At 46.1% G+C, this 24,036-nt stretch overlaps 1 protein-coding gene across 1 annotated transcript; it reads right to left on the minus strand.

The window, feature by feature from the left end:
* Nucleotides 1-7: 7 nt before the first annotated feature.
* Nucleotides 8-14,431, minus strand: LOC119942602 (keratin-associated protein 4-12). Its single transcript, XM_038763457.1, has 4 exons — nt 14,183-14,431; nt 11,804-11,974; nt 144-845; nt 8-51 (listed from the first exon to the last, which is right to left on the minus strand). Exons 1-3 carry the CDS (start codon nt 14,273-14,275, stop codon nt 732-734), a joined length of 378 nt encoding a protein of 125 aa, XP_038619385.1. The 5' UTR covers nt 14,276-14,431; the 3' UTR covers nt 8-51; nt 144-731.
* Nucleotides 14,432-24,036: the final 9,605 nt, after the last annotated feature.

Below are 24,036 nucleotides of genomic sequence, written 5' to 3' on the forward strand. Positions count from 1 at the left end.
TTCGCTCCCTTGGCCCTTTTTGCCCAGGAATCGCTCCTGCTGCCCTGCCTCCTGGAGAAAACAAGGGTCAGAGCCCAGGACCCGAGGGACAGAACTGGGGAACCCCACCCACCCCCTAGCCTGCTCTTTTCTGCTAGACTCACCTGGCTCTCCTGGATCCTCTCTGGTTTCAGGCATGGTCCTCAGCCATTCAGTTCAGGGGGGGCAGCCACCTCCCTTATCTCCCATAAAAGTTTATCAGGATGGTTGGGGAGAAAGAGTGTCAACCCTGACCCCGCGATCCCTCCCTACTGTGAACCCATTCCACAAGGCAGTCCAGTCCAGGCAATGCCAGCTCACCCCCATCGAGTCCTCCAAAGAAACAACTGGCATCCCTTGGGGCAGGGATGAGAGTTCTTCCCTGGATTAGTAGCGGTCCCCCCCGCAACCATTCCTTTGGGTCAGCCCCCTCTTTTCCCTGGACCCCAAAACTCAAGTAGCGGTGAGCACCGCCGAGAAGGGCCAATAATTCCCCACGGTGGCGAGGGTATCCTGCCAGGGCAGCCGGCCTTCCCCATGAGAGGGCCTGGTCCAGCGGAAGATTCCCGCCCCGCGGAAGCGGGAGAAAGGCTTTTCTGGCTCTGAGGCAGGGGCCTGGTTCCTGGAGGGGGGCGGCCCGGTGGTTGGACGGACGAGGTTCTGGGTTCAAAGGATGGCGGGATCCCCGCCGGGGCGACATCGCTGGGTCCTCTTCAGCGCAGCTTGATTTCGAAGCAAAGACAGTTGAGGCTCTGGCAGTCGGGAGGCTGGCAGGCACAGGCACAGTCGCACAGCGGACAGCAGTGGGGACAACCTGGGACCCAACTCTGAGGGAGAGAAGACAAATGGATAAAGGGGACAGGGGAAAACCAGGGATGGGGAAATGGGGATCGAGGGCTGGGAAAGGGGGGCGGCCTATAACTCTCTGGAAGGAATACGAGGAATGGGAAGGTGAGCCAGAAAGGTAGCAGGGGTAGCCACCAATCAATCAATCAATCAATCGTATTTATTGAGCGCTTACTGTGTGCAGAGCACTGTACTAAGCGCTTGGGAAGTCCAAGTTGGCAACATATAGAGATGGTCCCTACCCAACAGCGGGCTAAGCGCTTGGGAAGTCCAAGTTGACAACATATAGAGACGGTCCCTACCCAACAGTGGGCTCACAGTCTAAACAGACTAGACTGTGAGCCCGCTGTTGGGTAGGGACCGTCTCTATATGTTGCCAACTTGGACTTCCCAAGCGCTTAGTACAGTGCTCTGCACTCAGTAAGCGCTCAATAAATACGACTGAATGAATAAATGAATGAACAGGAAAGGCGCAAGTACGTTTTCTTCTTTAATAAAAGTAACAGTCTTACTGTGGTTGAAAAGCAGGAGCCGGATATTGTGGGGCTGGGGCAAGATCAGGGCCGGGGGACAATAATAATAATAATAATAATAATAATGATGGCATTGATTAAGTGCTTACTATCAATCAATCATATTTATTGAGTGCTTACTGTGTGCAGAGCACTGTACTAAGCGCTTGGGAAGTACAAGTTGCAACATATAGAGACGGTCTCTACCCAACAGTGGGCTCACAGTCTAGAAGGGGGAGACAGAGAACAAAACAAAACATATTAACAAAATAAAATAAATAGAATAGATATGCACAAGTAAAATAAATAAATAAATAGAGTAATAAATACGTACAAACTGTTTTAAGCACTGGGGCGGTTACAAGGTGATCAGGTTATCCCACGGGGGGCTCACAGTCTTAATCCCTATTTTACAGATGAGGTAACCGAGGCACAGAGAAGTTAAGTGACTTACCCAAAGTCACACAGCTGACAATTGGTGGAGCGGGGATTTGAACCCATGACCTCTCACTCCAAAGCCCATGCTGTTTCCATTGAGCCACGCTGCTTTCATTCATCCAATCGTACTTATTGAGCGCTTACTGTGTGCAGAGCACTGGACTAAGCGCTTGGAAAGTACAGTTCGGCAACAAATAGAGACAATCCCTGCCCACACGGGCACTCTCAGCCCCCAAATGAGAAAATGGAGATGAGAAGCAGATCATCCTTCCCGGAAATCTTCCTGCCCAGAGATAACATGGGCGTGGCCTGAGCCTCGACTCCAGCGCTTAGGACAGTGCTTTGCACATCGTAAGCGCTTAATAAATGCCGTCGTTATTAGTATTAACTCCGGCCAGAAGCAACTTTCCCTTCAAAGCCCTACTGAGAGCTCACCTCCTCCAGGAGGCCTTCCCAGACTGAGCCCCCTCCTTCCCCTCCCCACACCACCTGTATATATGTTTGTACATAGTTATTCCTCTATTTATTTTACTTGTACATCTTTATTCTATTTTATTTTGTTAATATGTTTGGTTTTGTTCTCTGTCTCCCCCTTCTAGACTGTGAGCCCGTTGTTGGGTCGGGACTGCCTCTATATGTTGCCAACTTGGACTTCCCAAGCGCTTAGTCCAGTGCTCTGCACACAGTAAGCGCTCAATAAATACGATTGAATGAATCGATGAATGAACTCTGACACCTGCCCCCGATCTGTGGCCCGAAGCAGCTCTCCTCCACCCCCTTATCTGGACCCACCCCCACGGCCTGATACCTAATATCTGATACCAGACCAGGGCTGAGGCTTGGCCCAGTCCTTTGACCCCTTGACTTTGGCTTAGAGTCGGACTTCCAATGATAAAGGGATGGGATAGTGACCGTCCGTTTCTGGGACCAGTCGGAGACTCGCCGGGAAGGGAAGAGAGTAGACGGGAACCGATCGGAGGATGGGAGTTCAGTGACACATCTCCATCCAGGAGGCCTTCCCAGACTGAGCCCCCTCCTTCCTCTCCCCTCTCCATCCCCGCCGCCTTACCTCCTTCCCTTCCCCACAGCACCTGTATATATGTATATATGTTTTATTTTGTTGGTATGTTTGGTTCTGTTCTCTGTCTCCCCCTTTTAGACTGTGAGCCCACTGTTGGGTAGGGACTGTCTCTATGTGTTGCCAATTTGTACTTCCCAAGCGCTTAGTACAGTGCTCTGCACATAGTAAGCGCTCAATAAATACGATTGATTGATTGATATGTTTGTACAGATTTATTACTCTATTTTATTTTACTTGTACGTATCTATTTTATTTTGTTAATATGTTTGGTTTTGTCCTCTGTCTCCCCCTTCTAGACTGTGAGCCCACTGTTGGGTAGGGACCGTCTCTAGATGTTGCCAACTTGGACTTCCCAAGCGCTTAGTCCAGTGCTCTGCACACAGTAAGCGCTCAATAAATACGACTGATTGATTGATCTGTAAGGGCCAGGGTGAAACTGGGATGGGGCTCCGTCTTCGACAAGGTGGGGCTTTCAGGAGACGTCCAGCCTCGGTCCTGGTCCCCGGGAAGAGCACACAAAGCCCCTGATTGGCTGCAAGACTGTGCGGAGAGCATGGGCTTGGGAGTCAGGGGTCTTGGGTTCAAATCCCGCCTCTGCCAACTGTCAGCTGTGTGACTCTGGGCAAGTCACTTGACTTCTCTATGCCTCAGTTACCTCATCTGTAAAATGGGGATTAAGACTGTGAGCCCCACGTGGGACAACTGATCATCTTGTAGCCTCCCCAGCGCTTAGAACAGTGCTTTGCACATAGTAAGCACTTAACAAATGCCATCATTATTATTCTCTCCCTCTCCTCCCCCTCCCCATCCCCCCCAGCCTTACCTCCTTCCCCTCCCCATTCATTCATTCATTCGATCGCATTTATTGAGCGCTTACTGTGTGCAGAGCACTGGACTAAGCGCTTGGGAAGTACAAGTCGGCAACATATAGAGACGGTCCCTACCCAACAACAGGCTCATAATCTAGAGCGTGTACATATTTACTATTCTATTTATTTTATTTTGTTAATATGTTTTGTTGTCTGTCTTCCCCTTCTAGACTGTGAGCCCACTGTTGGGTAAGGACCGTCTCTAGATGTTGCCAACTTGGACTTCCCAAGTGCTTAGTACAGTGCTCTGCACACAGTAAGCGCTCAATAAATACGATTGAATGAATGAATGAATGAATGAGCCCACTGTTGGGTAGGGACCGTCTCTATATGTTGCCAACTTGGACTTCCCAAGTGCTTAGTCCAGTGCTCTGCACACAGTAAGCGCTCAATAAATACGATTGAATGAATGAATGAAAAGACTGGCAGGACTATAAAAATCAATCAGGTCTATTTATTGAACGGTTACCGTGTGAGGGAATGTAAAATCTCTCCACCCTGAACCCAAAGCCTGGCAGCGGGGAGAAGCCCCTACCTCTGGAACCCGGTGGAAATGACCTAGTCTTTCAGCCCCGTGGGCTGTCATTCATTCATTCGTACTTATTGAGCGCTTACTGTGTGCAGAGCACTGGACTAAGCGCTTGGGAAGTCCAAGTCGGCAACCTAGAGAGATGGTCCCTACCCAACAGCGGGCTCACAGGCTAGAAGGGGGAGACAGACAACAAAACAAAACATATTAACAAAATAAAATAAATAGAATAGTAAATATGTACAAGTGTGTACAAGTACAAACGATGTGTACGATGTCAGCTCATTGTCGTGAGCTGGGAACGTGTCTGCCGACTCTGTTGTATTATAATCCTCCAAGTGTTTAGTACAGTGCTCTGTGCACAGAAAGCTCTCAATAAATTCCACTGCTTGATAATAATAATAATAATGTTGGTATTTGTTAAGTGCTTACTATGTGCCAGCACTGTTCTAAGCGCTGGGGTAGATACAAGGTGATCAGGTTGTCCCACGGGGGGGCTCACAGTCTTCATCCCCATTTTACAGATGAGGTAACTGAGGCCCAGAGACGTGAGGTGAGAAGCAGCGTGGCTCAGTGGAAAGAGCCCGGGCTTTAGAGTCAGAGGTCATGGGTTCAAATCCCAGCTCCCCACTTGTCAGCTGTGTGACTTTAGGCAAGTCACTTCACTTCTCTGGGCCTCAGTTCCCTCATCTGGAAAATGGGGATGAAGACTGTGAGCCCCCCGTGGGACAACCTGATCACTTTGTAACCTCCCCAGTTCTAACAGTGCTTTGCACATAGTAAGCGCTCAATAAATGCTATAAAAAAAAGTGGCGGAGCTGGGATTTAGAACCCATGACCTCTGACTCCCAAGCCCGGGATCTTTCCACTGAGCCACGCTGCTTCTCTGTGATGAGTCTCCATCCCCAAACTCCTCACCCTGGGCTTCCAGGCTGTCCATCCATCCATCCCCTGGCCCCCTCCTCCCTCACCTCCCTTCTGTCCTTCTCCAGCCCAGCCCGCACCCTCCGCTCCTCTGCCGCCGCTCACCTCCTCACCGTACCTCGTTCTCGCCCGTCCCGCCATCGACCCCCGGCCCACGTCCTCCCCCTGGCCCGGAATGCCCTCCCTTCGCACATCGGCCAAGCTAGCTCTCTTCCTCCCTTCGAAGCCCTACTGAGAGCTCACCTCCTCCAGGAGGCCTTCCCACACTGAGCCCCCTTTTTCCTCTCCCCCTCCCCATCCCCCCCGCCCTACCTCCTTCCCCTGCCCACAGCACCTGTATATATGTTTGTCCAGATTTATTACTCTATTTATTTTACTTGTACATATTTACTATTTATTTTGTTAATGACGTGCCTATAGCTTTAATTCTATTTGTTCTGACGATTTTGACACCAGTCTCCATGTTTTGTTTTGTCGTCCGTCTCCCCCTTCTAGACTGTGAGCCCGTTGTTGGGTAGGGACCGTCTCTCTATGTTGCCGACTTGTACTTCCCAAGCGCTTAGTCCAGTGCTCTGCACACGGTAAGCGCTCAATAAATACGATTGAATGAATGAATGAATATTTATTTTACTTGTACATATTTACTATTTATTTTGTTAATGACGTGCCTATAGCTTTAATTCTATTTGTTCTGATGATTTTGACACCCGTCTCCACATTTTATTTTGTGGTCCATCTCCCCCTTCTAGACCGTGAGCCCGTTGTTGGGTAGGGACCGTCTCTCTAAGTTGCCGACTTAGACTTCCCAAGCGCTTAGTCCAGTGCTCTGCACACGGCAAGCGCTCAATAAATACGATTGAATGAATGTATGAATATTTATTTTACTTGTACATATTTACTATTTATTTTGTTAATGACGTGCCTACAGCTTTAATTCTATTTGTTCTAACGATTTTGACACCCGTCTCCATGTTTTGTTTTGTCGTCCGTCTCCCCCTTCTAGACTGGGAGCCCGCTGTTGGATAGGGACTGTCTCTCTATGTTGCCAACTTGTACCTCCCAAGCACTTAGTCCAGTGCTCTGCACACAGTAAGCGCTCAATAAATACGACTGAATGAATGAATGAATGGTGGGAGCAAGGTAGTCTTGTGGTCCAGCACAGGAGCTGAGCCAGAAGTGAAGCCTTCACCTGGCAGTGCCAGGGCGGGGTGGACTAGTCTGCCATCTCTCCCTTCGCCCCTCTGGAAGTGGCAACCCCATGTGAGCCCACTGTTGGGTAGGGACTGTCTCTATATGTTGCCAACTTGTACTTCCCAAGCGCTTAGTCCAGTGCTCTGCACACAGTAAGCGCTCAATAAATACGATTGATGATGATGATGATGGCTCCAGGGAAATCCAGCTGGCTCGAGAGGACAATCCCAGCCTCCAAAAGAGGAGCAAACGATCTCTCATCTGATTGCAAGGACTTTTAACTTTCTTTAGAAACAGCCCCCCCCAAATAATAATATCAATAATGGCATTTATTAAGTGCTTACTATGTGCAAGGCACTGTTCTAAGCGCTGGGGGGGATACAAGGTGATCAGGTTGTCCCACGGGGGGCTAACAGTCTTCATCCCCATTTGACAGATGAGGGAACTGAGGCCCAGAGAAGTTAGGTGACTTGCCCGAAGTCACACAGCTGACAAGTGGCAGAGCCAGGACTCGAACCCATGACCTCTGACTCCAAAGTCCATGCTCTTTCCACTGAGCCACGCTGCTTCCCTGTTTTGCCACCACACACACTAAACAAAACAACAACAACCCAAAAAAACCCCAACTAAATCAAAATAAAACCACACCCCTCAGTGCACTGAGAGCCAGGGGAGAAAGGAAACTGTTTCTGCTGCTACTCCAGGAGGCAACTGAGGGCTCAAGCCCCTGGGATTTTTGTTGCTCAGCTTCTTGTTGGGATCCCCAGGGTTCTTTCCTCTGCAGGGAGCCCGGCAAGAAGCAGCTCAGCAGACACACCGCTGTGGCTAACTTTTTATTTTACGGTATTTGTTAAGCATTTACTATGCGCCAGGCACTGTACTAACCTCTGGGGTGGATACAAGCTAATCAGGGTGGACCCAATCCCTGTCCCACCTGGGCTTCACAGTCCTAATCCCCGTTTTTCAGACGAGGGAACTGAGGCACAGAGAAGTTAAGTTCATTCATTCATTCAATCGTATTTATTGAGCGCTAACTGCGCGCAGAGCACTGTGCTAAGCGCCTGGGAAGTACAAATTGGCCACATATAGAGACAGTCCCTACCCAACAGTAGGCTCATGGTCTAGAAGGACTAAATGACTTGCCCAAGGTCACACAGCAGATTCGCGGCAGAGCCAGCATTAGAACCCAGGTCCTTCTAACTCCTGCGCCCGGGCTCTAACCATCAGGCCACGCTGCTTCTTTAACCTGTCTTTACATACTTAATAATAATGATGGCATTTATTAAGCGCTTACTATGTGCAAAGCACTGTTCTAAGTGCTGGACACTGTTCTAAGCGCTTGTTCCCCGTGAATCGAAAACCTCAGTGATGGCTGACACGGGGCATTTATTTTACTATTTATGTATTTATTTTACCTATTTATGTATTTATTTTACTTGTACATATTTATTCTATTTATTTTATTCTGTTAATATGTTTTGTTTGGTTCTCTGTCTCCCCCTTCTAGACTGTGAGCCCGCTGTTGGGTAGGGACCGTCTCTAGATGTTGCCAACTTGGACTTCCCAAGCGCTTAGTCCAGTGCTCTGCACACAGTAAGTGCTCAATAAATACGATTGAATGAATGAATCATCAGTCAGTGCTTAGAACAGTATATATAGAACATATATATATTTGTACATATTTATTACTCTATTTTATTTGTACATATTTATTCTATTTATTTTATTCTGTTAATATGTTTTGTTTGGTTCTCTGTCTCCCCCCTTCTAGACTGTGAGCCCACTGTTGGGTAGGGACCGTCTCTAGATGTTGCCAACTTGGACTTCCCAAGGCTTAGTCCAGTGCTCTGCACACAGTAAGCGCTCAATAAATACGATTGAATGAATGAATGAGGGCTGACCCAGGGATTGACGGCCAAGAACGCCTTTAGACTGTCAGCTCCTTGTGGGCAGGGAATATGTCTACCAACTCTGCTGTATTGGACTCTCCCAGGTGCTTAGTAGACGGGAATCCCTCAATAAATTCCAATGATTAACCGAGAGTTCGGAGAGTGGGGAGAAGCCGGCTGGAAAATGTACAGCGATGTGACTTGATTCTTTTGAATAAGATTGGCTTGTCCTTCCCCTCCCCACAGCACCTGTATATATGTATATATGTTTGTACATATTTATTACTCTATTTATTTATTTTATTTGTACATATTTATTCTATTTATTTTATTTTGTTAATATGTTTTGTTTTCTCTGTCTCTGTCTCTATCTTTGTTCTTCTAGACTGTGAGCCCACTGTTGGGTAGGGACCGTCTCTAGATGTTGCCAACTTGGACTTTCCAAGCGCTTAGTCCAGTGCTCTGCGCACACTGTAAGCACTCAATAAATACGATTGATTGATTGATTGTCTCCCCCTTCTAGACTGTGACCCCACTGTTGGGTAGGGACCGTCTCTAGATGTTGCCAACTTGGACTTCCCAAGCGCTTAGTCCGGTGCTCTGCACACAGTAAGCGCTCAATAAATACGACTGACTGAATGAACGAATATCTCTGGGAAGGCAAGTTTGGAATTGAATCCTGTGAGCCCTCCAGCCCGCAGAAGCCCACCGTCCACTGGTTCGAAGCCCCCCATCCACCGATTCGGCTCTGAGCCAGGGACTTACCCCCCAGATAACGAGCGCGGTGGCAGAGCTCTGAAAGCGACCCCCACCCCGTCTGCTAAATAATAATAATAATAATAATGGCATTTATTAAGCGCTTACTATGTGCAAAGCACTGTTCTAAGCACTGGGGAGGTTACAAGGTGATCAGGTTGTCCCACGTGGGGCTCACAGTCTTCATCCCCATTTTCCAGATGAGGTCACTGAGGCACAGAGAAGTGAAGTGACGTGCCCAAAGTCACACAGCTGACAATTGGTGGAGCCGGGATTTGAAGGGCTGCGTTCAAGTCAGTGCTCACGACCTAGTGAACGTTTCCTGGATTTTCTCAGGAGCGAGAAATACTGGGTCGGAGCCTCGCGCTGGCGGCCAAATTCTCATCCCAGGCAAGCACGACAAGGGCAGGTCTTCGGTCCAAATCTGCCCTGGCACACGCGTGGCTCAGTGGACACCCGGGCTTTGGAGTCCGAGGTCATGGGTTCAAATTCCGGCTCTGCCAATTGTCAGCTGGGTGACTTTGGGCGAGTCACTTCACTTCTCTGGGCCTCAGTTCCCCCATCTGTAAAATGGGGATGAAGACTGTGAGCCCCCTGTGGGGCAACCTCATCACCTTGTAACCTCCCCAGTGCTTTGAACAGTGCTTTGCACATAGGAAGCGCTTAATAAATGCCATTATTACTATTATTTTCTACCTGCTTCCTGAGGGAAACCATTTCCTTGGCTACAGACTGCCCCAGGGGGTGTCTGGGATTTGGAGTGTGCTCAGGAGCAGGGGAAATTATATTTGCCCTGCTGAGGGTGGCAAGAAGCTGCTACCCACCCCACGGTGTCCCCTCGGCCTCCATCCCCACCCCAACCAGCCCGGGGCCATTAAATAATAAATAAATAATAATGACATTTGTTAAGTGCTTACTATGTGCAGAGCACTGTACTAAGCGCTGGGGAGGATATAAGGTGATCAGGTTGCCCCACGTGGGGCTCACAATCTTAATCCCCATTTTACAGATGAGGTAACTGAGGTTGAGAAGTTAAGTGACTTGCCCAAGGTTACACAGCAGACGTGGTGGAGCCAGGATTTGAACCCGTGACCTCTGACTCCAAAGCCCGGGCTCTTTCCACTGAGCCACGCTGCTTCAAGCAGCAGCATTAGAGAGGCAGCGTGGCTCAGTGGAAAGAGCCCGGGCTTTGGAGTCAGAGGTCACGGGTTCAAATCCCGGCTCTGCCACTTGTCAGCTGGGTGACTTCGGGCAAGTCACTTCACTTCTCTGGGCCTCAGTTCCCTCATCTGTAAAATGGGGATGAAGACTGGGAGCCCCACGTGGGACAACCTGATCACCTTGTATCCCCCCGGCGCTTAGAACAGGGCTTTGCACATAGGAAGCACTTAACAGATACCATCATTATTATTATTATTATTATTATTATTATTAAAGAGGGCACACCTGGATTCCAGGGGTCTGCCTTTCTGGGAAGGAAAGGGGGATCCCGGGTTGCTGCAGTCTAAGTGATAGGAAAGGAGGGATCTGACAGGTGAAAGGAGGTGGGGGTTGGGGATGGGGGGAGTCATCATCGTCATCAATCGTATTTATTGAGCGCTTACTATGTGCAGAGCACTGTACTAAGCGCCTGGGAAGTACAAGTTGGCAACATATAGAGACAGTCCCTACCCAATAGTGGGCTCACAGTCTAAAAGGGGGGAGACAGAGAACAAAACCAAACATACCAAGAAAATAAAATAAATAGAATAGATATGTACAAGTAAAACAGAGTAATGAATATGTACAAACATATATACATATATACAGGTGCTGTGGGGAAGGGAAGGAGGTAAGATGGGGGGGATGGAGAGGGGGACGTGGGGGAGAGGAAGGAAGGGGCTCAGTCTGGGCAGGCCTGCTGGAGGAGGTACCCAGGACCTCACAGGCAGTCAATCATACTTATTGAGCGCTTACTATGTGCAGAGCGCTGTGCTATGTGCCTGGGAGAGTACGACGTAACAGCCGCATTCCCTGCCCGCAGCGAGCAGTTTGGAGGGGTAGGCTGGCATTAACGCACAAAGATAAAATTACAGATCTGTACCTAAGCGCTGTCGGGCCGGGAGCATGTTTGGTTTGGTCTCTGTCTCCCCCTTCTAGACTGTGAGCCCACTGTTGGGTAGGGCCCGTCTCTATATGTTGCCAGCTTGGACTTCCCAAGCGCTTAATACAGTGCTCTGCACACGGTAAGCGCTCAATAAATACGATTGATTGATTGAACAAAGGGAGCAAGTCAGGAAGACGCAGCAGGGAGTGGGAGAAGAGGAGAAGAGAAGCAGCGTGGCTCAGTGGAAAGAGCACGGGCTTTGGAGTCAGAGGTCATGGGTTCAAATCCCGGCTCTGCCACTTCACCATCATCATCATCAATCGTATTTATTGAGCGCTTACTGTGTGCAGGGCACCGTACTAAGCGCTTGGGAAGTACAAACTGGCAACATATAGAGACGGTCCCTACCCAACAGCGGGCTCACAGTCTAAAAGGGCCACTTGTCAGCTGTGTGACTTTGGGCAAGTCACTTAACTTCTCCGTGCCTCAGTTAGCTCACCTGTCAAATGGGGATTAAGGCTGGGAGCCCCACATGGGACAACCTGATCACCTTGTATCCTCCCCAGCGCTTAGAACAGTGCTTGGCACCTAGTAAGCGCTTAACAAATGCCATCGTCATCAAAAGAGAAGAGGCGGCAGGAAAGGAAAAGGGAGGAGGTCTCACGCATTCAGCTGGGCGGGGGCAGCAGGCATCCAGGCAGCGAGCCGGGCTGGGCACGGTGAAGTCGCAGGCCTGGGCACAATCCCGGCGGCAGCAGCAGCAGTGGCATCCACAGGGTCCTCGGACCCCCGTCTTTCCACAGGACTCCCCGCAGTCCTGGCAGCAGCCCCTAGCCTGGGGGCGAAAAAAGAAGCGCCTCAGTCCCGGGGGAGGCCTCCTCATCCTCCTTCTGGGCGAGGGCCGAGCTGGACCCTAGCTGAGGTCCTCGAGGGATGTCGGGGCCTCGGTCAATCAATCAATCAATCAGCCCTCATCCTTAATCGTATTTATTGAGCGCTTACTGTGTGCAGAGCACTGTACTAAGCACTTGGGAAGTGCAAATTGGCAGCATAGAGAGACGGTCCCTGCCCAACAGTGGGCTCACAGTCTAGAAGGGGGAGACAAAACCAGACATACTAACAAAATGAAATAAATAGAATAGATATGTACAAGTAAAATAAATGAATCATCATCATCATCAATCGTATTTATTGAGTGCTTACTGTGTGCAGAGCACTGTCCTAAGCGCTTGGGAAGTACAAATTGGCAACATATAGAGACAGTCCCTACCCAACAGAGGGCTCACAGTCTAAAAATAAATAAATAAATAAATAAATAAATAGAGTAATAAATATGTACAAACATATATACAGGTGCTGTGGGGAAGGGAAGGAGGTAAGATGGGGGGATGGAGAGGGGGGCGAGGGGGAGAGGAAGGAAGGGGCTGAGTGTGGGAAGGCCTCCTGGAGGAGGTGAGCTCTCAGTAGGGCCTTGAAGGGAGGAAGAGAGCAAGCTCGGCGGATGGGCAGAGGGAGGCCATTCCGGGCCCGGGGGAGGACGTGGGCCAGGGGTCGATGGCGGGACGGGCGAGAACGAGGTACGGTGAGGAGACTAGCAGCAGAGGAGCCTCCACGGCACTTAGAACAGTGCTTTTAGACTGTGAGCCCACTGTTGGGTAGGGACTGTCTCTATATGTTGCCAACTTGTACTTCCCAAGCGCTTAGTCCAGTGCTCTGCACACAGTAAATGCTCAATAAATACGATTGATTGATTGCTTTGCACATAGTTAGCGCTTAATAAATGCCATCATTATTGTTATTATTATTAAGTCACTTCACTTCTCTGGGCCTCAGTTCCCTCATCTGTAAAATGGGGATGAAAGCTGTGAGCTCCCCATGGAACAACCTGATCACCTTGTAACCTCCCCGGCGCTTAGAACAGTGCTTTGCACATACTAAGCACTTAATAAATGCCATCATTATTATTATTATTATTAAGTCACTTCACTGGGCCTCAGTTCCCTCATCTGTAAAACGGGGATGAAGACTGGGAGCCCCAAGTGGGACAACCTGATCACCTTGTATCCTCCCCGGCGCTTAGAACAGTGCTTTGCACATATCATCAATCATATTTATTAAGCGCTTACTGTGTGCAGAGCACTGTACTAAAGTAAGCACTTAATAAATGCCATCATTATTATTATTATTATTAAGTCACTTCCCTTCTCTGGGCCTCAGGTCCCTCATCTGTAAAACGGGGATGAAGACTGGGAGCCCCAAGTGGGACAACCTGATCACCTTGTATCCTCTCCGGCGCTTAGAACAGTGCTTTGCACATAGTAAGCGCTAAACAAATGCCATCATTATTATTATTATTATTATTCTGGGCTGTGGGCAAGGACCAATCAATCAATCAATCAATCATATTTATTGAGCGCTTACTATGTGCAGAGCACTGTACTAAGCGCTTGGGAAGTACAAATTGGCAACATCTAGAGACAGTCCCTACCCAACAGTGGGCTCACAGTCTAAAAGGGGGAGACAGAGAACAGAACCAAACATACTAACAAAATGAAATAGAATAGATATGTACAAGTAAAATAAATAAATAGAGTAATAAATATGTACAAACATATATACAGATATACAGATATCTATATACAGATAAAATAGAATAGATATGTACAAGTAAAATAAATAGAGTAATAAATATGTACAAACATATATACAGATATACATATACAGATATCTATATACAGATAAAATGGAATATGTACAAGTAAAATAAATAAATAAATAGAGTAATAAATATGTACAAACATATATACAGATATACAGATATCTGTATATCTGTATATATGTTTGTACATATTTATTACTCTATTTATTTATTTATTTTACTTGTACATATCTATTCTATTTATTTTATTTTGTTAGTATGTTTGGTATATATGCATATATACAGACCAGGGTCCAAAGAGAGAGTTTCTGCTGTATTTATCGTCGCCCGCTCCCCTCCCACCACCCCGTCTCCCCCGGCAACAACCTCCAGATCCCCCCTCACCAGTAGACAGCGTCTGGTCCCCAGCACTAGGCCCATCAGCAGCAAGTAGAGGCCCACGGCGATGAAAACGATGGCGGGAATCGGCATCGGCATGGAGTTGCTCTCCGCTGTCGAAGGGGCCGAAGCCACGGGGCTCGGGGAGGCCTGTGGGGGCTACGGGGTTTGGGGTTCGAGGGAAGGATGACCAACGGGGGGGGGAAAGGGCGGATGCGGGGGTTGCTTCCTCAAAAATCTCCAGTGGCTACCAATCAATCTGCGCATCAGGCAGAAACTCCTCACCCTGGGCTTCCAGGCTGTCCATCCATCCCCTCGCCCCCTCCTACCTCACCTCCCTTCTGTCCTTCTCCAGCCCAGCCCGCACCCTCCGCTCCTCCGCCGCTAATCTCCTCACCGTACCTCGTTCTCGCCCATCCCGCCATCGACCCCCGGCCCACGTCATCCCCCTGGCCTGGAATGGCCTCCCTCTGCCCATCCGCCAAGCTAGCTCTCTTCCTCCCTTCAAGTCCCTACTGAGAGCTCACCTCCTCCAAGAGGCCTTCCCACACTCAGCCCCTTCCTTCCTCTCCCCCTCATCCCCCTCTCCATCCCCCCATCTTACCTCTTTCCCTTCCCCACAGCACCTGTATATATGTTTGTACATATTTGTTACTCTATTTATTTATTTATTTTACTTGTACCTATCTATTCTATTTATTTTATTTTGTTAGTATGTTTGGTTTTGTTCTCTGTCTCCCCCTTTTAGACTGTGAGCCCACTGTTGGGTAGGGACTGTATATGTTGCCAACTTGGACTTCCCAAGCACTTAGTCCAGTGCTCTGCACACAGTAAGCGCTCAATAAATACGATTGATTGATTAATTGATTCTGCAGTGGGGAGGAATTTTTTAGGGCTAGGGGAAAGTTGAAGACTGTGAGCCCACTGTTGGGTAGGGACCGTCTCTCTATGTTGCCAACTTGGACTTCCCAAGCGCTTAGTCCAGTGCTCTGCACACAGTAAGCGCTCAATAAATACGACTGATTGATTGATCGCAGGCCTTCCCTAGAAAACCAGCGTGGCTCAGTTGAAAGAGCCCGGGCTTGGGGGTCGGAGGACGTGGGTTCTAATCCCGACTCCGCCACTCGTCCGCTGTGTGACCTTGGGCAAGCCATGTCACTTCTCTGGGCCTCATCCCAGACTGAGCCCCCTCCTCCCCCTCTCCTCCTTCCCTTCCCCACAGCGCCTGTATATATGTATATATGTTTGTCCGGATTTATTACTCTATTTATTTATTTATTTTACTTGTACATATCTATTCTATTTATTTTATTTTGTTAATATGTTTTGTTTTGTCGTCTGTCTCCCCCTTCTAGACTGTGAGCCCGCTGTCGGGTAGGGACCAGTCTCTAGATGTTGCCAACTTGGACTTCCCAAGCGCTTAGTCCAGTGCTCTGCACACAGGAAGCACTCAATAAGTACGATTGATTGATTGATCGATGTGGAAAATCTGATTCCCTTGCAGCTCCCCCAGCGCTCAGAACAGTGCATGGCACCTAGTAAGCGCTTAAGTCAGAGGTCACGGGTTCCAATCCCAGCTCCATCACCTGTCAGCTGTGTGACTTTGGGCAAGTTACTTCACTTCTCTGGGCCTCAGTTCCCTCATCTGGAAAATGGGGATGAAGATAAAATGGGGATGAAGACTGGGAGCCCCCCGGGGGACAACCTGATCACCTTGTCACCTCCCCAGCGCTTAGAACAGTGCTTTGCACATAGTAAGCACTTAATAAATGCTATTATTATTATTATTATACCATCATCATTATTCCTAGGATGGGGGGCCGGCAGGGAAGGCAAGAGGAGCAAAGGGGTGGCAACTGGGGAGGGGGAAAGACTGGAGGGGAAGAGAGGGAGGGGGTAACTCACGTCCATGGCTATGTGGCCACTACTAGTCAGCAACTGGTCCAGGGGCTTCAGGATAATGGGGGACAGAAAGAGGGGGCGCGTTAAATCCCAGGAGCCCCCAACAACCCCTATGCGATTGATGCCTCTCTACGTGGCTCAGTGGAAAAATCCCGGGCTTTTGGATTCAGGGGTCATGGGTTCAAATCCCAGCCCTGCCAATTGTCAGCTGGGTCACTTTGGGCCAGTCACTTCGCTTCTCTGGGCCTCAGTTCCCTCATCTGTCAAATGGGGATGAAGACCGTGAGCCCCCCGTGGGACAACCTGATCACCTTGTAACCTCCCGGTGCTTCGCACACAGTGAGCGCTTAACAAATGCCACCATTATTATTATAAGTGCTTAGTACAGTGCCCTGCACACAGTAAGTGCTCAATACAATTGAATGAATGAATGAATCCCCCAGCGCTTAGAACAGTGCCCTGCACACAGTAAGCGCTCAATACAACTGAATGAATGAATCTCCCCCCAGCGCTTAGAACAGTGCCCTGCACACAGTAAGCTCTCAATACAATTGAATGAATGAATGAATCCCCCCAGCACTTAGAACAGTGCTCTGCACACAGTAAGCGCTCAATACAATTGAATGAATGAATGAATCCCCCCAGCGCTTAGAAAAGTGCCCTGCACACAGTAAACGCTCAATACAACTGAATGAATGAATGAATCCCCCCAGCGCTTAGAACAGTGCCCTGCACACAGTAAGCACCCAATACAATTGAATGAATGAATGAATCTCCCAGCGCTTATAACAGTGCCCTGCACACAGTAAGCGCTCAATACAATTGAATGAATGAATGAATCCCCCAGCGCTTAGAACAGTGCCCTGCACATAGTAAGCGCTCAATACAATTGAATGAATGAATCCCCCAGCGCTTAGAACAGTGCCCTGCATACAGTAAGCGCCCAATACAATTGAATGAATGAATGAATCCCCCCAGCGCTTAGAACAGTGCCCTGCACACAGTAAGTGCTCAATACAATTGAATGAATGAATGAATCCCCCCAGTGCTTAGAACAGTGCCCTGTACACAGTAAGCGCCCAATACAACTGAATGAATGAATGAATCCCCCCAGCGCTTAGAACAGTGCCCTGCACACAGTAAGCGCTCAATATAATTGAATGAATGAATGAATCTCCCCCCAGCGCTTAGAACAGTGCCCTGCACACAGTAAGCTCTCAATACAATTGAATGAATGAATGAATCCCCCCAGCGCTTAGAACAGTGCCCTGCATACAGTAAGCGCCCAATACAATTGAATGAATGAATGAATCCCCCCAGCGCTTAGAACAGTGCCCTGCACACAGTAAGTGCTCAATACAATTGAATGAATGAATGAATCCCCCCAGTGCTTAGAACAGTGCCCTGTACACAGTAAGCGCCCAATACAACTGAATGAATGAATGAATCCCCCCAGCGCTTAGAACAGTGCCCTGCACACAGTAAGCACTCAATATAATTGAATGAATGAATGAATCTCCCCCCAGCGCTTAGAAAAGTGCCCTGCACACAGTAAGCTCTCAATACAATTGAATGAATGAATGAATCCCCCCAGCGCTTAGAACAGTGCCCTGCATACAGTAAGCGCCCAATACAATTGAATGAATGAATGAATCCCCCCAGCGCTTAGAACAGTGCCCTGCACACAGTAAGTGCTCAATACAATTGAATGAATGAATGAATCCCCCCAGTGCTTAGAACAGTGCCCTGTACACAGTAAGCGCCCAATACAACTGAATGAATGAATGAATCCCCCCAGCGCTTAGAACAGTGCCCTGCACACAGTAAGCACTCAATATAATTGAATGAATGAATGAATCTCCCCCCAGCGCTTAGAACAGTGCCCTGCACACAGTAAGCTCTCAATACAATTGAATGAATGAATGAATCCCCCCAGCGCTTAGAACAGTGCCCTGCACACAGTAAGCGCTCAATACAATTGAATGAATGAATGAATCACCCCAGCGCTTAGAACAGTGCCCTGCACACAGTAAGCGCTCAATACAATTGAATGAATGAATGAATCACCCCCAGTGCTTAGAACAGTGCCCTGCATCACCATCATCATCATCAATCGCATTTACTGAGAGCTTACTATGTGCAGAGCACTGTACTAAGCGCTTGGGAAGTCCAAATTGGCAACATATAGAGACAGTCCCTACCCACCAGTGGGCTCACAGTCTAAAAGGGGGAGACAGAGGACAAAACCAAACATACTAACAAAATAAAATAAATAGGATAGCTATGTACAAGTAAAATAAATAAATTGAATTGAATGAATGAATGAATCCCCCAGCGCTTAGAACAGTGCCCTGCACACAGTAAGCTCTCAATACAATTGAATGAATGAATGAATCTCCCAGCGCTTAGAACAGTGCCCTGCACACAGTAAGCGCCCAATACAATTGAATGAATGAATCAATCAATCAATCAATCGCATTTATTGAGCGCTTACTGTGTGCAGAGCACTGTACTAAGTGCTTGGGAAGTCCAAGTTGGCAACATAATCCCCCCCCAGCGCTTAGAACAGTGCTGCGCACATAGTAAGCGCTCAACAAATACCATTATTATTATTATTATTATTACTTGCTTTGTTTTGTCGTCCGTCTCCCCCTTCTAGACTTGTTCTTCCCAAGCGCTTAGTACAGTGCTCTGCACACGGTAAGCGCTCAATAAATACGACGGACCGAATGAATATCTGTTGCCGAACTGTAGCGCTTAGGGCAGTGCTCAGCGCCCCCCTCCCCCCCCCCCCGTGGGCGCTCAATAAATAGGATGGAGTGAATGAAGCCGTGAGGCCTTTGTTTGGACGCCTCCTCCGCCAGGCCTCCCCCCGACCTCTGACCCCCGACCTCTGACCCCGATAGGGCCCGGTCCCGTCTGCAGGCCGGAGGGCGTCCTGGCGGAGGGGGCGGGGCGGGCTCGTTGGCGCCGCGCGGCGGCCAGCGGCGGCATCGCGCTTGGCATCCCGCCGTCGCCATGGCGACCCGAAGTCGGTCCCTACGGTGGCCCGCCGGGGCCAAACCTCCTCCACAATCACCATGGCAACCCATAGTCCGGCCCTACGGTGGCCCGCCGGGGCCAAACCTCCTCGGAGGCCTCCAAGGCGCTTTTTGGAGGAATGTTAAGCGCCTACTAGGTGCCAGGCACTGTACCAATATTATTGTTATTATTATTATTATTATTACTATTATTATTATTACTATTATTATTATTACTATTATTATCACTACTATTATTATTACTATTATTATTACTACTATTATTATTACTATTATTATTACTACTACTATTATTATTACTATTATTATTATTACTACTATTATTATTACTATTATTAGTACTACTATTATTATTATTATTATTATTACTACTACTATTATTATTACTATTATTATTATTACTACTATTATTATTACTATTATTAGTACTACTACTATTATTATTATTATTATTACTACTATTATTATTACTACTATTATTAGTACTACTACTATTATTACTATTATTATTACTACTACTATTATTATTACTATTATTATTATTACTACTATTATTATTACTATTATTAGTACTACTACTATTATTATTATTATTATTACTACTATTATTATTACTATTATTAGTACTACTACTACTATTATTATTATTATCATCATCATCATTATTATTATGGCATTTGTTCAGCGCTTTCTATGTGCCAGGCACAGTAAGAATAATAAAAATGATGGTATCTGTTAAGCACTTACTAGGTGCCAGGCACTGTAAGAATAATAAAAACGATGGTATGTTAAGCGCTCACTAGGGCCAGGCACTGTAACAATAATAATAATAATTATTATTATGGTATGTGTTAAGCGCTTCCTAGGTGCCAGGCACTGTACCAATATTATTGTTGTTATTATTATTATTATTATCATCATCATCATCATTATTATTATGGCATTTGTTCAGCGCTTTCTATGTGCCAGGCACTGTAAGAATAATAAAAACGATGGTATGTTAAGCGCTCACTAGGGCCAGGCACTGTAACAATAATAATAATAATTATTATTATGGTATGTGTTAAGCGCTTCCTAGGTGCCAGGCACTGTACCAATATTATTGTTGTTATTATTATTATTATTATCATCATCATCATCATTATTATTATGGCATTTGTTCAGCGCTTTCTATGTGCCAGGCACAGTAAGAATAATAAAAATGATGGTATCTGTTAAGCACTTACTAGGTGCCAGGCACTGTAAGAATAATAAAAACGATGGTATGTTAAGCGCTCACTAGGGCCAGGCACTGTAACAATAATAATAATTATTATTATTATGGTATGTGTTAAGCGCTTCCTAGGTGCCAGGCACTGTAATTATAATAAAAAATATGGTATCATTAAGCACTTACTAGGTGCCAGGCACTGTAACAATAATAATAATTATTCTTATGGTATTTGTTAAGCGCTTACTAGGTGTCAGGCACTGTAAGAATAATAAAAATGATGGTGTCTGTTAAGCGCTTACTAGGTTCCAGGCACTGTAAGAATAATAAAAATGATGGTATCTGTTAAGCGCTTACTAGGTGCCAGGCTCTGTAATAATAATAAAAATTATGGTATCCCTTACTAGGTGCCAGGCACAGTAAGAATTATTATTATTATTATTATGGTATTTGTTAAGCGCACTGTAAGAATAATATAAAAGTGATGGTATTTGTTAAGCGCTTACTAGGTGCCAGGCACTGTAAGAATAATAAAAATGATGGTATCTGTTATGCGCTTACTAGGTGCCAGGCACTGTAAGAATAATAAAAATGATGGTATCTGTTATGCGCTTACTAGGTGCCAGGCACTGTAAGAATAATAAAAATGATGATATCTATTAAGCGCTTACTAGGTACCAGGCACTGTAAGAATAATAAAAATGATGGTATCTGTTAAGCGCTTACTAGGTGCCAGGCACTGTAAGAATAATAAAAATGATGGTATCAAGTGCTTACTAGGTGCCAGGCACTGTAAGAATAATAAAAATGATGATATCTATTAATCAATCAATCAATCGTATTTATTGAGCGCTTACTGTGTGCAGAGCTCTGTACTAAGCGCTTGGGAAGTACAAGTTGGCAACGCTTACTAGGTGCCAGACACTGTAAGAATGATAAAAATGATGGTATCTGTTAAGTGCTTACTAGGTGCCAGGCACTGTAAGAATAATAAAAATGATGGTATCTATTAAGAGCTTACTAGGTGCCAGGCACTGTAAGAAATGATGGTATCTATTAAGCGCTTACTAGGTGCCAGGCACTGTAAGAATAATAAAAATTATGGTATCTATTAAGCGCTTACTAGGTGCCAGGCACTGTAACAATTATTATTATTATTATTATTATTATGGTATTTGTTAAGCGCACTGTAAGAGTAATATAAAAGTGATGGTATTTGTTAAGCGCTTACTAGGTGCCAGGCACTGTAAGAATAATAAAAATGATGGTATCAGTTAAGCGCTTACTAGGTCCAGGCACTGTAAGAACAATAAAAATGATGGTATCTGTTAAGCGCTTACTAGGTCCAGGCACTGTAAGAATAATAAAAATGATGGTATGTTAAGCTCTTACTAGGTACCAGGCACTGTAAGAATAATAAAAATGATGGTATCTGTTAAGTGCTTACTATTCATTCATTCATTCAATCGTATTTATTGAGCGCTTACTGTGTGCAGAGCACTGTACTAAGTGCTTGGGAAGTACAAGATACTAGGTGCCAGGCACTGTAAGAATAATAAAAATGATGGTATCTGTTAAGCACTTACTAGGTGTCAGGCACTGTAAGAACAATAAAAATGATGGTATCTGTTAAGTGCTTATTAGCTGCCAGGCACTGTAAGAATAATAAAAATGATAGTATCTGTTAAGCGCTTACTATTCATTCATTCATTCATTCATTCAATCGTATTTATTGAGGGCTTACTGTGTACAGAGCACTGTACTAAGCACTTGGGAAGTACGAGTTACTAGGTGCCAGGCACTATAATAATAATAAAAATTATGTTATCTGTTAAGCACTTACTACGTGCCAGGCACTGTAAGAATAATAAAAATGATGGTATCTGTTAAGCGCTTCAATCAATCAATCAATCAATCAATCGTATTTATTAAATGCTTACTGTGTGCAGAGCACTGTACAAGTTACTAGGTGCCAGGCACTATAATAATAATAAAAATGATGGTATCTGTTAAGCGCTTACTAGGTTCCAGGCACTGTAAGAATAATAAAAATGATGGTAACTGTTAAGCGCTTACTAGGTGCCAGGCACTGTAAGAATAATAAAAATGATGGTATCTGTTAAGCGCTTACTAGGTGCCAGGAACTGTAATAATGATAAAAATGATGGTATCTGCTAAGCGCTTACTAGGTGCCAGGAACTGTAATAATGATAAAAATGATGGTATCTGTTAAGCACTTACTAGGTCCCAGGCACTGTAACAATAATAATAACAATTATTATTATTATTTTTATGGTATTTGTTAAGTGCTTACTAGGTGCCAGGCACTGTAATAATAATGAAAATTATGGTATTTCATTCATTCATTCAATCATATTTATTGAGCACTTACTGTGCGCAGATCACTGGACTAAGCTCTTGGAAAGTACAATTCGGCAACAGAAAGAGATGGTCCCTACCCAACAATGGGCTCACAGTCTACGAGGGGAAGACAGACAACAAAACAAAAACAAGTAGATGGGTAAAAATAGCACAAAAATAGATAAATACAATTATAGGTCTATACACATCATTAATAAAATAAACGGACGTGTACAATAAATATATACAAATACACATCAGTGCTGTGGGGTGGAGAGGGGGCCGCCTCACAATGTGCCAGGCACTGTAATAATAATTATTATTATGGTATTTGTTAAGCCCTTACTATTCATTCATTCAATTGTATTTATTGAGCGCTTACTGTGTGCAGAGCACTGGACTAAGCACTCGAAAAGTGCAATTCAACAATTGAGACAATCTCTGCCTACACCGTGTTTACAGTCTAGAAGTTGGGAGACATATCAAAACAAGTAAACAGGCATCAATATAAATAATAATAATGGCATTTATTAAGTGCAAAGCATTGTTCTAAGCGCTGGGGAGGTTACAAGGTGATCCGGTTGTCCCACGGGGGGGCTCACAGTCTTCATCCCCATTTTCCAGATGAGGTAACTGAGGCAAAGAGAAGTTAAGTGGCTCGCCCAAAGTCTCCCAGCTGACAATTAGCGGGGCTGGGATTTGAACCCATGACCTCTGACTCCAAAGCCTGTGCTCTTTCCACTGAGCCAACTGCTTCTCTAGCCATGGTGCTTCTCTAAATAGAATTATAATAATAATAACAATAATAATTATGGTATTTGTTAAGCACTTGCTACTTCCTGAGCACTGTTCTAAGCAGAGAGGCAGCTTAGCTCGGTGGAAAGAGCCTGGGCTTTGGAGTCAGAGATCATGGGTTCGAATCCTGGCTCCACCACCTGTCTGCTGTGTGACCTTGGGCAAGTCACTTAACTGCTTTGACCCTCAGTTCCCTCATCTGTAAAATGGGGATGAAGACTGTGAGCCCCCACGTGGGACAATCTGATCACCTTGTATCCCTCCCAGCGCTTAGAACAGTACTTTGCACATAGTAAGTGCTTAACAAACGCCATTATTATTATTATTATGGTTATTACAAGGTGATCAGGTTTTCCCACGTGGGCTCATAGTCTTAATCCCCATTTTACCGATGAGGGAACTGAGGCCCAGAGAAGTGAAGTGGCTTGCCCAAGGTCACACAGCGGACAAGTGGCGGAGCCATGATTAGAACTCACATCCTCTGACTCCCAAGCCCGTGCTCTATCCACCAAGCCACGATACGTATGTACATAAGTATAATAATAACAATA

Source organism: Tachyglossus aculeatus, chromosome 21, assembly GCF_015852505.1.
Source record: "Tachyglossus aculeatus isolate mTacAcu1 chromosome 21, mTacAcu1.pri, whole genome shotgun sequence".
In the NCBI taxonomy this organism is placed as follows: Eukaryota; Metazoa; Chordata; class Mammalia; order Monotremata; family Tachyglossidae; genus Tachyglossus; species Tachyglossus aculeatus.